Source organism: Scyliorhinus canicula, chromosome 14 (assembly GCF_902713615.1).
Source record: "Scyliorhinus canicula chromosome 14, sScyCan1.1, whole genome shotgun sequence".
In the NCBI taxonomy this organism is placed as follows: Eukaryota; Metazoa; Chordata; class Chondrichthyes; order Carcharhiniformes; family Scyliorhinidae; genus Scyliorhinus; species Scyliorhinus canicula.
Window position 1 is genome coordinate 51,000,757 of NC_052159.1, and position 12,414 is coordinate 51,013,170.

A 12,414-nucleotide genomic window follows, 5' to 3' on the forward strand; every position below is an offset into this window, starting at 1 on the left:
TATCTTCTCCTCATGAATAGCAATTTGTTTGTATCCAAAATGATATATTTTATTTTCTTTATTTTCAGCCAGTTGCTCGGCCACCTGTTCCTTCACATCAGGTACCACCATATAAAGCAGTGTCTGCCAGATTTCGACCTTTCGCTTTCTCCCAAAGCACACCTATTGGCTTAGATCGGGTTGGGCGCAGGCAGCAATTGAGAACATCAAATCGTAAGTAATATGCATCTAAATCAAACATGTAAGAATGTGATTGTTAGCATGCAGAAAAGTATTTCATAGATCATAGAATTTAAGGTGCAGAAGGAAACCGTTTATGTCTGTGATAGTCATACTTATTTTCTCCCAATGTCCTCACCATCTTGAATGCCAGCGTCCATTTTATTTGGTTGATTTCATGCAAGTTTCCAGGGCCTGAAGGGATCTCCCCTAGAATATTGAGGGAGGTAAGGGAGGAAATTACTGGGCCTTGACGGAAATCTTTTTATTCTCATTGGCTACGGGTGAGGTCCCAGAGGACTGGAGAATGGCCAATGTAGTTCCTTTGTTTAAGAAGGGTAGCAAGGATAATTTAGGAAATTACATGACGTGGGGATGCCGGCGTTGGACTGGGGTGAGCACAGTCAGAAGTCTTACAACACCAGGTTAAAGTCCAACAGGTTTGCTTCAAATCACTAGCTATCGGAGCACTGCTTCTTCCTCAGGTGAATGAAGAGGTAGGCTCCAGAAACATTTATATAGACAAAGTCAAAGATGCAAGACAATCCTTTGAATGCAAGCGTTTGCAGGTAATTAAGTCTTTGCAGAGCCAGAGAGAGGGGCAACCCCAGGTTAAAGAGGTGTGAATTGTCTCAAGCCAGGACGGTTGGTAGGTTTTCGCAAGCCCAGTCCAGATGGTGGGGGGTGAATGTAATGCAATATGAATCCAAGGTCCCGGTTGAAACCGTACTCATGTGTGCGGAACTTGGCTATAAATTTATGCTCGGCGATTACGCGTTGTCGCGCGTCCTGAATGCCCTCGACTGCTGAAGTGTTCGCCGAGTGGAAGGGAACATTCCTGCCTGCCGATTGGTAAGAATAAAACATTGATCAAATGAGAAAAATAATTACATTACACCAGACAAAAAGGTTGGAAAGATTTCCAAAAACACAAGAAAATGATTCAAAGTCACACCATTCCTTTTATCCCAGCAACAGTCTAACAGACACACAACCCAGTGAGGATTCACTAACACGAAAGCTTCATGCTTGGGCTGGCCCAGTTGCAAAGGTTTTCTACCAGCACAATTCTGAGCATTTACCAGATGTTTTTTCCCCAACTGGTCTCTTGTCCCGAGAAACCCAAAACCACAATTGCAAAGCAAACAGGAGTTCCCTAAACTCAGACCCCCAACAGGCTTTTGCAGTATTTCTTATTGCTAAACTCAGAACTCCTGTCTTCACTCTCTAACATATACACTCTGAACTTATTTTCTGTTTTTCTCTATCTCTGTATGTCAATGGACTCTTGGCGCTAGGCAACAGCACAGTTTTTTTTCTTCTTTGCGTTTTTCCCATCATTTCTAAACTTCCATTCATCATGGGTTAAAAAGAGGTTGTAAGATGTAATGCTTCATCACAGTGACTCTTTTTTCAGCAATACTTAAGTTCTCCACTGCCAAACAACTAGAAGTAATTTCCCCTCATCACAGTGCTAAATTATGGGCCCCTTATCTTGAGACTGTGCCCCCATGTTTTCCGACCAGCACAAACAATCTCTCGGCATCCACCCTATCTGGGAACATCAGCAAAATTGATAACTGACAATGGAGGAATTTACTAATGACAAGTTTAGAGACATATGAAAGATATGAACATTTTTCTCAAAACATTGCTGAGCAATGGACTATCCAGGGAGTCAATTTCTTTTTCATGGGCTCTTCTTGGCACTTTCTCGAGGGTAACCTTTGGATTTCGGAGACTCCTTATTCATTCTCATTAACTCTTTTATTAGGTGATGCAGTCATGTAGTAAATTTACCTTCGGTACTTGTGTTAACTTTTTTCAGGGCTTCCTTTAGGCAGATAACAGCACTGGCTGAATGTATATTACTAAATATTTTACCTAAGTAGCTGTAATAAGGTGTTTTTGCCAATTTATTGTAAATAATCTCCATTCTGTATCCAGAATGTAAATTCTAATTTATTGGCATGAAGTAACCTATGCAAATTAATCTCACATCTGCCACTACTCTTAAAAAAAATTAATTGCTAGCAATTAGCACTTTCCAGCATTCTTTGGCTTTGTTGTACCCACAATCCGTTCACTAGGTAGCCATTACTTCCTTACGATTATCTATTGCGTGACCTACTAATCATTGCCCTTTGTTTGATGCAGACAACTTTCCAAACATCTGTATTTTGGTCTATAGCTGTACTAGAATCATAGAAGCCCTGCAGTGCAAAAAGAGGCCATACGGCCCATCGAGTTTGCACGGCCCCTCCGAAAGAGCACCCTAACCTAGGCTCAATCCCCACTCTGTTTGTAACCCTACCTAGGGACAATTTAGCATATCCAATCCACCTAACCTGCACATCTTTGGACTGTGGGAGGAAACCGGAGCACCTGGAGGAAACCCACTCAGACATGGGCAGAATGTGCAAACTCCCCACAATCACCTTGATGAATTGAACCTGGGTCCCTGGTTGTGTGAGGCAACAGTGCTAACCACGGTGCCAACATGCCGCACTTACTGTGATTAGAGTCAAAATCAGTAGCTCCATTGTGAGCACCACTGCAGACCCAAGGTTTAGGTGTCTGGCAAATAATTTGAGAGGCAAATAGTAGAATTCATTCAGGAAGATGTTCCTCCATTTTTCCATTTCCCTGGCCAGTATCTGCTCCACCAGCATTCCTGACTCTGACCCATCCATCCCCCAAACCTGATTCCCAGGTTTGGAATCACCTTGGATGATTGAGTGTCACTAAGTGAACATAGGAAAATAGGAATTAGGAGCAGAAGTAGGCAATTCAGTCCTTTGAGTCTGCTCTGCCATTCATTCAGATCGTGGCTGATCTTTTTGTGGTCTCAAATCCACCCCTCACCTGTTCCCCATATTCCTTGAACCTGTTTTTTTATCAGAAGTATATCTATCTTCTTCTTGAAACTATTTAATGATTCAGACTCCACCGAACTATGAGGTAGCGATGTCCACAAATTCACCACCCTCTGCGAGAAGTAGTCACGCCTCATCTCAGTTTTAAATCTACCGCCTCTCAACCTATATCTGTGACCGCCTGTTCTAGATTGCGCCCCAAGGAGGAACATTTAGTCTACCTTTACTTGATCAATCTCTTTTAGTATTTTATATAACTCGATCAGATCCCCTCTCATTCTTCTAAACTCTAGCATGTATAGCCCAAACTGTTTAATCTCTCCTTATACGTCAACCCCTTCATCCCCGGAATCAATCTGGTGAACCTCCTCTGAACTGCTTCCAATGCCACCACATCCTTCCTCAAAGAAGGAGACCAAAACTGGACGCAATATTCCAGATGTGGTCTCACCGACACCCTATACAATTGAAACAACACTTCTCTACTTTTATACTCCAGTCTTTTTGCAAAATTCCATTTGCCTTTTTAATTACATGTTGTACCTGCATACCAACTTTCTGTGATTCATGAAAAAAGACACCCGGATCCCTCTGCCCAGAAGCATTTTGAATCTGCTTTCGATTTGGATACTAATTTGCTTTTCTATTTTTGTTGGCCAAAATGGATAACCTCACACATATCCACATTAAGCTTCATCTGCCAAGCCTATTTTAGTATCATCTGCAAATTTTGCTATGTTACACTCTGTTTCTGCTTACAGATCATTTATATAGATTGTAAACAGTTGAGCTCCGAGGACTGACCCCTGCAGCACCCTGCTAGTTACAGTTCGCCAGCCAGAGAAGGACCCGCTGCTTGTTGCTGTCTTTCCCTTGTCTGGGATCAGGCTCTGTGAGATGATGGCACAATCGCAACTTACGAACATAAGAATTAGGAGCTAGAGTAGAGCACTAGCCCCTCTCACCTGTTCCATCATTCAATAAGATCACCACTGATCTGATTGTAACCTCAACCTCACATTCCTGCCTATCCCTGATCACATTCCACCCCCTAGTGATCAGGATATTTAGCTGTGTCTTAAAAATATTAAAATATTCTACTTCCACTGCCTTTTGAGGAAGGGATTAGTAAGTTTGCGGATGGCACAAACAATGGTTGGTGGAAGTGCAGATAGTGATGAGGATTGTCAGAGGATGCAGCAGGATAGAAATCGGTTGGAGACTTGGGCGGAGACATGGTCGATGGAGTTTAATCCGGACAAATGTGAGGGAATGCATTTTGAAAGGATTAATACGTGGGAAATATACAGTAAATGGCAGAACCCTTAAGAGTATTGACAGATAGGGCAGCACGGTGGCACAGTGGGTTAGCCCTGCTGCCTCACGGCGCCGAGGTCCCAGGTTCGATCCTGGCTCTGGGTAACTGTCCGTGTAGAGTTTGCACGTTCTCCCCATGTTTGCGTGAGTTTCGCCCCCACAACCCAAAGGTGTGCAGGTTAGGTGAATTGGCCACTCTAAATTGCCCCTTACTTGGAAAAATAAATTGGGTACTCTAAATTTATTTTTAAAAACGAGTATTGACAGATAGAGGGATCTGGGTCTTTGCTCATGAATTGGAAATTCAGAGAGGCAGCATGGTGGCGCAGTGGTTAGCACTGCTGCCTTACAGTGCCGGGTTTCATCCCGGCCCCAGGTCACTGTTTGTGTGAAGTTTGCACATTATCCCCGTGTCTGCATGGGTCTCATCCCACAACCCAAAAGATGTGCAAGTAGGTGAAATGGCCACGTTAAATTGCTCTTTAATTGGGAAAACAAAAGAATTGGGTACTCTAAATTTATTTTTTAAAAAGATTGGAAGTCAGGCTTTGGTGGAGGGGTGAGGGGTGGCTTTAAATATACGGACACAATAGATAATGAGAATCATAGCTAGAAACTGTTACTCATATCCCAATAGATCATGTTAGGTTGTCACAGAAAGTTGATCTTGCATCTAAAAAAGAAACAACAGTTAAGGAGCTTGATTAGGTAATTGAATTGGTATACACTAAGACAAGACAGATGTCAGTTTCGATATATTGGAATTTAGTAGTATGATGAGCCACTCTATAATTGAAGATGTATTAAGGAAAATAAAAAATCACTGGAGTACACATTTCTCCATATTTTTCAGCCTTGGGGATCCAAAGGACATGATATTAGACCTTTTAAGTGACACTTAACCTTCTCCAATCTTCTGGAAGGGTATTGAAGTATAATTGGTTTTATAATATTCCTGATGGGTGAAAATGGGAACTGTTATCCCTTGGCCAGCAAATTATTTTTCAAAAGTGATTAAAAGCACTTTTAAGAACTAGAGACATGGAATAGGATTTTCCAACCCTTCCAACCTGGCAGTCGAACAGGCGAACCTTGCAGATTGCATTGATTTCGGCAGTTCTGGAAGATCCTGCTGGCCAATGGGAAGCTGCCTCCCTGTGGAAAATCCCCCCATGGGGAGGGTGCTGGAAAATTCCAGCCATGGAGTTTTACTTATCAAATACTTTTGGAAACAATTCTATACAAGGTGCATTTTGAGAATTGTTTGTCCATGACGTTCCCTGTAAAATAACTTGCGTTCAACAAATTGTGACTGAAAAATGTTAATGACTAAGTTTTGATATTGTAAAAGAGATGCCAAAAAGAAAATAAATTTCCACGGTAAGATGGGTCGATACAAGTCATCAACTATCGGACTGCTTTACGAAAGGAGGTCCTAGAAGAGAAATGAATGTATTGTATAGTGATGTAGTGTACAGAAAATGGAAAATCACTTTTTTCTTTTTGATTTGATTTGGAAACATTGTGTATTATAAAGAGGGGTATCTATATGTAAATTGTATTAAGGTTAAGGATACACAAGTAAAGGAGATTGGTTAAGCACCTCGAGTGTATATAAAAACTTACCTCTGAGACACTGGATTTGTTTTACATTTGTGGGCATCACTGACTAGGCCAGCGTTTATTGTCTTTGAGAAGGTGGTGGTGAGCTGTCGTCTTGGACCGCTGAAGTCCAGGTTGGGTTGGGAGGGGCAGACATTTGTAATGTTGTTTGTGACATAAATCTAGTATTAAGTGAAAGATTTGCATCTAGTTTCCTACTTCATATTGCTTCAGAGTGTAACATCAGGGACCACTACTTTTGGATTCAATGTATACACATTTACTGGCTGAACTCCATTCATGGGTAAGACACTAAAGCTGAAGATTTCCTTGAGTCTGCTGCCTTGACTTTGACGGAAGATATGTAGAAGGCCAGGATAGATACGTGAATAAAGGTTTCCAGTGATTTCACACAATCGTCACTTGTGTTCCTTAACATTATATAACAAAATAATTGTGTAGTAAATGTCCAAGGCAAGAAACTGGATGGTTATTGTGCTCAATCAGATCCAAATGGTTCAAATGGATTTGCACAACTCAGCATATGACTTTAGTTAGTGCATTGGTGACATCATATTCACAGAATGCTGTGATTGACTGACTGTCCTCATCAGTTTTAATGTGGAAGAAAATTGGACTTTTAGAAAAATAAAAATACATTGGTCAGGAGAACATGTTTCAGTGATATAGTGAATTTTTATTAACAGAACTTAGCTCAACTAGCCTGGACAAAAGCCTTCTAAATGAAGATCATTTCAATGTTGCTGGGTTGTACTTGAGTTTGTAATATGGCCCTGTACATGTTAGTTTTGAACTCTGACAATAGCTAAAGTGCGCAGCCTGCATTAAATAATCATCGGATAATAGAATCCCAACAGTGCAGAAGAAAACAATTTAGCCCGCCAAGTTCAAGCCGGCTCTGTACAAAAACAATTCAGTTACTCCCGCTGCCCAAGTCTGTCCCCTTAACAACTGCACTCTACTTTTTTTTAAAAATCAGTTCTTTTTATTTAAAGTGTTCAATTCTTTTTTCCTCCAATTATGGGGGCAATTTAGCATGGCCAATCCACCTACCCTGCAGATCTTTGGGTTGTGGGATGAGACCCACACAGACACGGGGCGAATGTGCAAACTCCAGAAGGGCAGTGGCCTGGGGCTGGGATCGAAGCGTGTTTCAGATGTTAACCATTTATTTTGCTTAAAGGTTTCTCATGTCAACTTTGGTTTATTTGGCAATTACCTTAAACCTGTGCCTCTGACTCTCAGTCCTCTGTCTTTTTAAAAAATAAATTTAAGAGAACCCAATTTATTTTCCAATTATGGGTTACTTAGCTTAGTCAATTCACCTACCCTGCACATCTTTTTGGGTTGTGAGGGTGAGACCCATGCAGACACAAGGAGAATGTGCATGAACAGTGGCCTGGGGCAGGATAACGAACCCGGGTCTTCGGCGCCGTGAGACAGCAATTTCAACCCTCTATCAAAGAAACGATTGCTCTCCATCTACTTTATCTAGGCCTGTTGTGATTTATTCCCCCTCTATTAAATCTCTTCTTTACTTTCTCATTAAGAAACCCAGCATCTCCAATCTATCCTTGGGAATTTATCATTGCTGAAACCATTTGTTAAGACCATAAGACATAGGAGCAAAATTAGGCCACTTGGCCCATCGATTCTGCTCTGCCATTCAATCATGGCTGATATTTTCTCATCCCCATTCTCCTGCCTTCTCCCCATAACCCCTGATCCCCGGATGGTCAATACTGGGTTGTTCCAAATCCCAGAAGGGAAACTTGAAACAATTGCCCTCAAATGTATTTTTGCAATTTTGTATAATGTGAGGAAAGGTTTGAAATCCACAGAATGATGTCCCAACTGTTTTGTGACTATTTTAAATAAAATAGATGTTTATTAGGAAACAAAATAAACAACGATAAAGCAAAAAAATCATCTTTATTATTGTCACAAATAGGCTTATGTTAACACCACAATGAAGTTACTATGAAAACCTCCTAGTCGCCACACTCCGGCACCTGTTCGGGTACACTGAGGGAGAATTCAGAATGTCCAATTCGCAGCATTGTCTTTCGGGTCATGTAGGAGGAAACCGGAGCACCCGGAGGAAACCCATGTAGACACGGGGAGAACATGTAGACTCCACTCAGACAATGACCCAAGCCAGGAATCGAACCCGGGTCCCTGGCACTGTGAAGCAATTATGCTAACCATTGTGCTCCTGTATGTAACCCTTATGTAAAGGTACCCTTATGATGATGGCTATACACAATCACTAATTTTAAACTTTTCCAAGCAATCTTAACTTAATTACCTTCAGATCTAACTCTCCCCAAATGGTTCGGCAACCCCTCATAGATTTTAAAATCTATAAAAACAAATCCAGTAATTTTTGCCATACAATGCAGTTACGTCTCTTTGGGGTGACTCAGGCTTTCTTCACAGACATTACTTTCTTAACATGCCCGACCACCTTCAATGGTCTGTTCACTAATACCCCTAGTTCTCTCTGTTCCTGCTCTCCCTTCAGAATTGTACATTTTAGTTTATATTGACCATTCTAGCCTTCCTACCAAAATGTATAATTTCATGTTTTTTTGCATTAAATTTCATCTGCCAGGTTCCCATCTGTTCCACCAGCTTGACTATGTCCTCTTGAAGTCTTTCTCAATCTTCCTCACAGTTCGCAGTACTTCCAAGTTTTGTGTTATCTGCAAGTTTTGAAATTCTTCCTGCCCATCTAAATCTAATTCATGAATATATGTAGTCCTAGAACTGATCACTGCAGAACATCACTGTCTCTCTTCCTCCAGTCCACTACTCCCTGTTTACTGTCACTCAGCCAACATCATATCCACACTGACACTTTTCCTTTTAAATCCACGGCTAAAATTTGTTGACAGGACTATTTTGTGGCACTTTCCCAGCCTTTCTAATACTACCTCTTTATTGTTTCTTGTGAGATTGTACCACAAGTGTAACCAAACTATCTCCTCTTTAAAGGTAGCTGATTGTTCACTTATATTTTGCCTGCCAATCTTTGCTTTCAATTTAGCCAGTATTGGTTTGTTCTCACCCCACTGAAATTGGTAGTCCCCCAATCAAGTACTTTTACTCTAGATTGCTGCTTGTCATTTTCCATAGCTAATCTAAATCTTATGATATGATGATCCCGACCCAAACTAGGTCCACCAAATTCCTTTTTTTTCCAATTAAGGGGCAATCTAGCGTGGCCAATACACCTACCCTGTACATCTTTGGGTTATAGAGGAGAGACCCACACAGACACGGGGAAAATGTGCAAGCTCCACACACACAGTGACCCGGGGCTGGGATCGGACCCGGTCCTTTTGTGAGGCAACAGTGCTAACAATTGGGCCACTGTACCGCCCCATACTAGATCCACTTGACACATCTCATTCCCCAGCACTGGATCCAGCAATGTCTCCTCCCTCTTTTGATCAAAGATGAACACACTTCGCTTCCCATTCACTATTCCTGTGACAGTTTGTTAGGATAATGTCCTCATAGAACATAGAACAGTACAGCACAGAACAGGCCCTTCGGCCCTCAATGTTGTGCCGAGCCATGATCACCCTACTCAAACCCACGTATCCATCCTATACCCGTAACCCAACAACCTCCCCTTAACCTTACTTTTATTAGGACACTACGGGCAATTTAGCATGGCCAATCCACCTAACCCGCACATCTTTGGACTGTGGGAGGAAACCGGAGTACCCGGAGGAAACCCACGCACACAGGGGGAGGACGTGCAGACTCCACACAGACAGTGACCCAGCCGGGAATCGAACCTGGGACCCTGGAGCTGTGAAGCATTTATGCTAACCACCATGCTACCCTGCTGCCCCAAATCATTATTCCCTAATTCTTGAACCTCTCGGTAATTTCTCTTAAAATTGCTCCTCTGTAGCTAATTAATGATCTATAGAATACATCCAGAAGAGTAATAGCACCTCCTATTGTTCCTTATTTCTCACCAAAGAGTTTCTCTTGAATGTTCCAAGACCTTCTTTCTCTCAAACACATATTCTCTGTTCTCCATGCTGTCTCCTTTCTTTCTTTCCTTCCTTATCTTTTCTGAACCTGGTACATACAGGGATATTTAGTATCCAGTCTTGCCCTGTTTGAGCCAGTTTTCCTTTATCATTTTCAAATAATATTCCCATGTAGCTATTTCCAGGTGCAACTCACCAGCCTTATTTTAACACACTTTGTCATGGAGTCTTAGAGGTCTACGTCATAGAAAAGGTAATTTGGCCCATCACATCTGCACCAGTCAAAAGCACCCACCTAATTATTTTAATCCCATTTTCCTGCATTTAGTCCATAGCCTTGTATGCCTTGGAATCACAAATGCAGGTCTAAATACTTCCTAAATATTCTGAGTATCTCTGCCTCCACCAACCCTTCAGATAGCGATTTACAGACACACACCACCCTCTGCGTCATTCATCCCTTCACCAAGGGGAAACATTTCTTTATGTCTCTTCTATCTGTGCCCCTCATGATTTTATACATCTCAATCAAGTCCCCCTCAGTCTCCTCTTATTCAAGGAAAACAACTCCAGTCTACCCAGTCTCTAAACAATCTTATAACAAAAACTCTCCAGCCCAGGCAGCACCCTGGTAAACCTCCTGTGCACCCTTCCGTGCTACCACATCCCTCATATAATGTGGGTTCTAAAACTGCACACACTACTCTAGCTGTAGCTATACTAACTTTTTGTATAGGTCCAGCATAATCTCCCTGCTCTTAAACTCTAGCTTTGGCTAATAAAGGCTAATATACCATATGCCTTCTTAACCACTGCATCCACCTGCTCTACTAGCTTAAGGGACTGGTGTACATGCACACCAAGGTCCCTCTTAACCTCAGTGTTTTCCAGTCTCCTGCCATTCATCATGTAACCTTGTCTGTTCTGCCATAGTGCATCACCTCACACTTATGTGAATTGCGTTCCATTTGTCATTGATCGTCTCATCTGATCAGCCCATCTATATCCTCCTGTAAGCGAAGGCTATCCTCCTCTCTTTTTGCCACCCCACAAATTTTTGTATCATCCGCAAACCTACTGATCAATCCTCCTACATTTAAGTCTAAATCATTTATATAAACCACAAACAGCAACAGTCCCCTGTAGGACCCCACTGGACACAGGCTTCCAGTCAGAAAAACACTCTTGGCCATCACTTTTGTTTCCTGCCACTCACCAATTTTGGATCCAATTTGCCAAATTTCCTTGGATCCCATGGGCTCTTACCTTCACTATCAGTCTCCCATGTGGCACCTTCTCAAAAGCCTTGCTGAAGTCTAAGTAGACTACGTCAAATGCATTTCCCTCATCTACACACCTGGTCACCTCTTTTAAAAGTTCAGTCAAGTTGGTCAGACATGACTTTCCCTTAACAAAACCATGCTGACTGTTCTTGATTAATCCCTACCTCTCCAAATGCTGATTATTTCTGTCTCTCAGAATTGCTTCCACTAGTTTCCCCACCACTGAGGTTAGACTGACTGGCCTACAGTTTCCTGGTTTATCTCTTCCTCCTTTCTTGAATAATGGTCCCACATTGGCTAACCTCCAGTTCTCCGGCACCTCTCCAGTGGCCATAGAGGAATTGAAAATTATTGCCAGCATCCTTGCTATTTCCTCCCTTGCCTCATTCAACACCTGGGATACATTTTACCTGTCCCTAGTTATTTATCTTTAAAACCTGCCAGACCACTCTGAGGACCCTCCCCCCACCCCCCTGGTCTATGTTAATTTCTTTAATTTTATCACAGTCTTTTTCTGAGATTTCTAATCCCACACTATCCCTCGCACTACTGAACACTGACACAAAGTATCCATTCAGAACCCTACTTGCGTCCTCCGGCTCCACACACAAATACCTTAGGTAGCACAGTAGCACAGTGGTTAGCACTGTGGCTTCATAGCGTCAGAGTCCGGGTTCGATTCCCAGCTTGGGTCACTGTCTGTGCAGAATCTGCACGTTCTCCCCGTGTCTGCGTGGTTTCCTCCGGGTGCTCCGGTTTCCTCCCACAAGTCCCGAAAGACACGCTGTTAGGTAAATTGGAAATTTTGAATTTTCCCTATGTGTACCCGAGCAGGCGACTGTTCCCCTAGTCTGGCGACTAGGGGATTTCCACAGTAACTTCATTGCGGTGTTAACGTAAGCCTACTTGTGACAATTTAAAAAAAAATTTAGTATACCCAATTATTTTTATTTTCCAATTAAGGAGCAATTTAGCGTGGCCAATCCACCTAACCAGCACATCTTTGGGTTCTGAGGGTGAAATCCATGAAGAATCGGGGAGAATGTGCAAACTCCACATGGACAATGACCCAGGGCTGGGATT

At 42.2% G+C, this 12,414-nt stretch overlaps 1 protein-coding gene across 5 annotated transcripts in view; it reads left to right on the forward strand.

The window, feature by feature from the left end:
- Positions 1–12,414, forward strand: part of spata13 (spermatogenesis associated 13) — a 425,777-nt gene that overhangs the window by 307,807 nt on the left and 105,556 nt on the right. For all 5 annotated transcript variants that reach the window (XM_038818100.1, XM_038818098.1, XM_038818099.1 and 2 more), the window contains one exon: positions 69–213. In XM_038818100.1, coding sequence (XP_038674028.1) covers positions 69–213 — 145 coding nt within the window. The remainder of the gene's footprint in view (positions 1–68; positions 214–12,414) is intronic.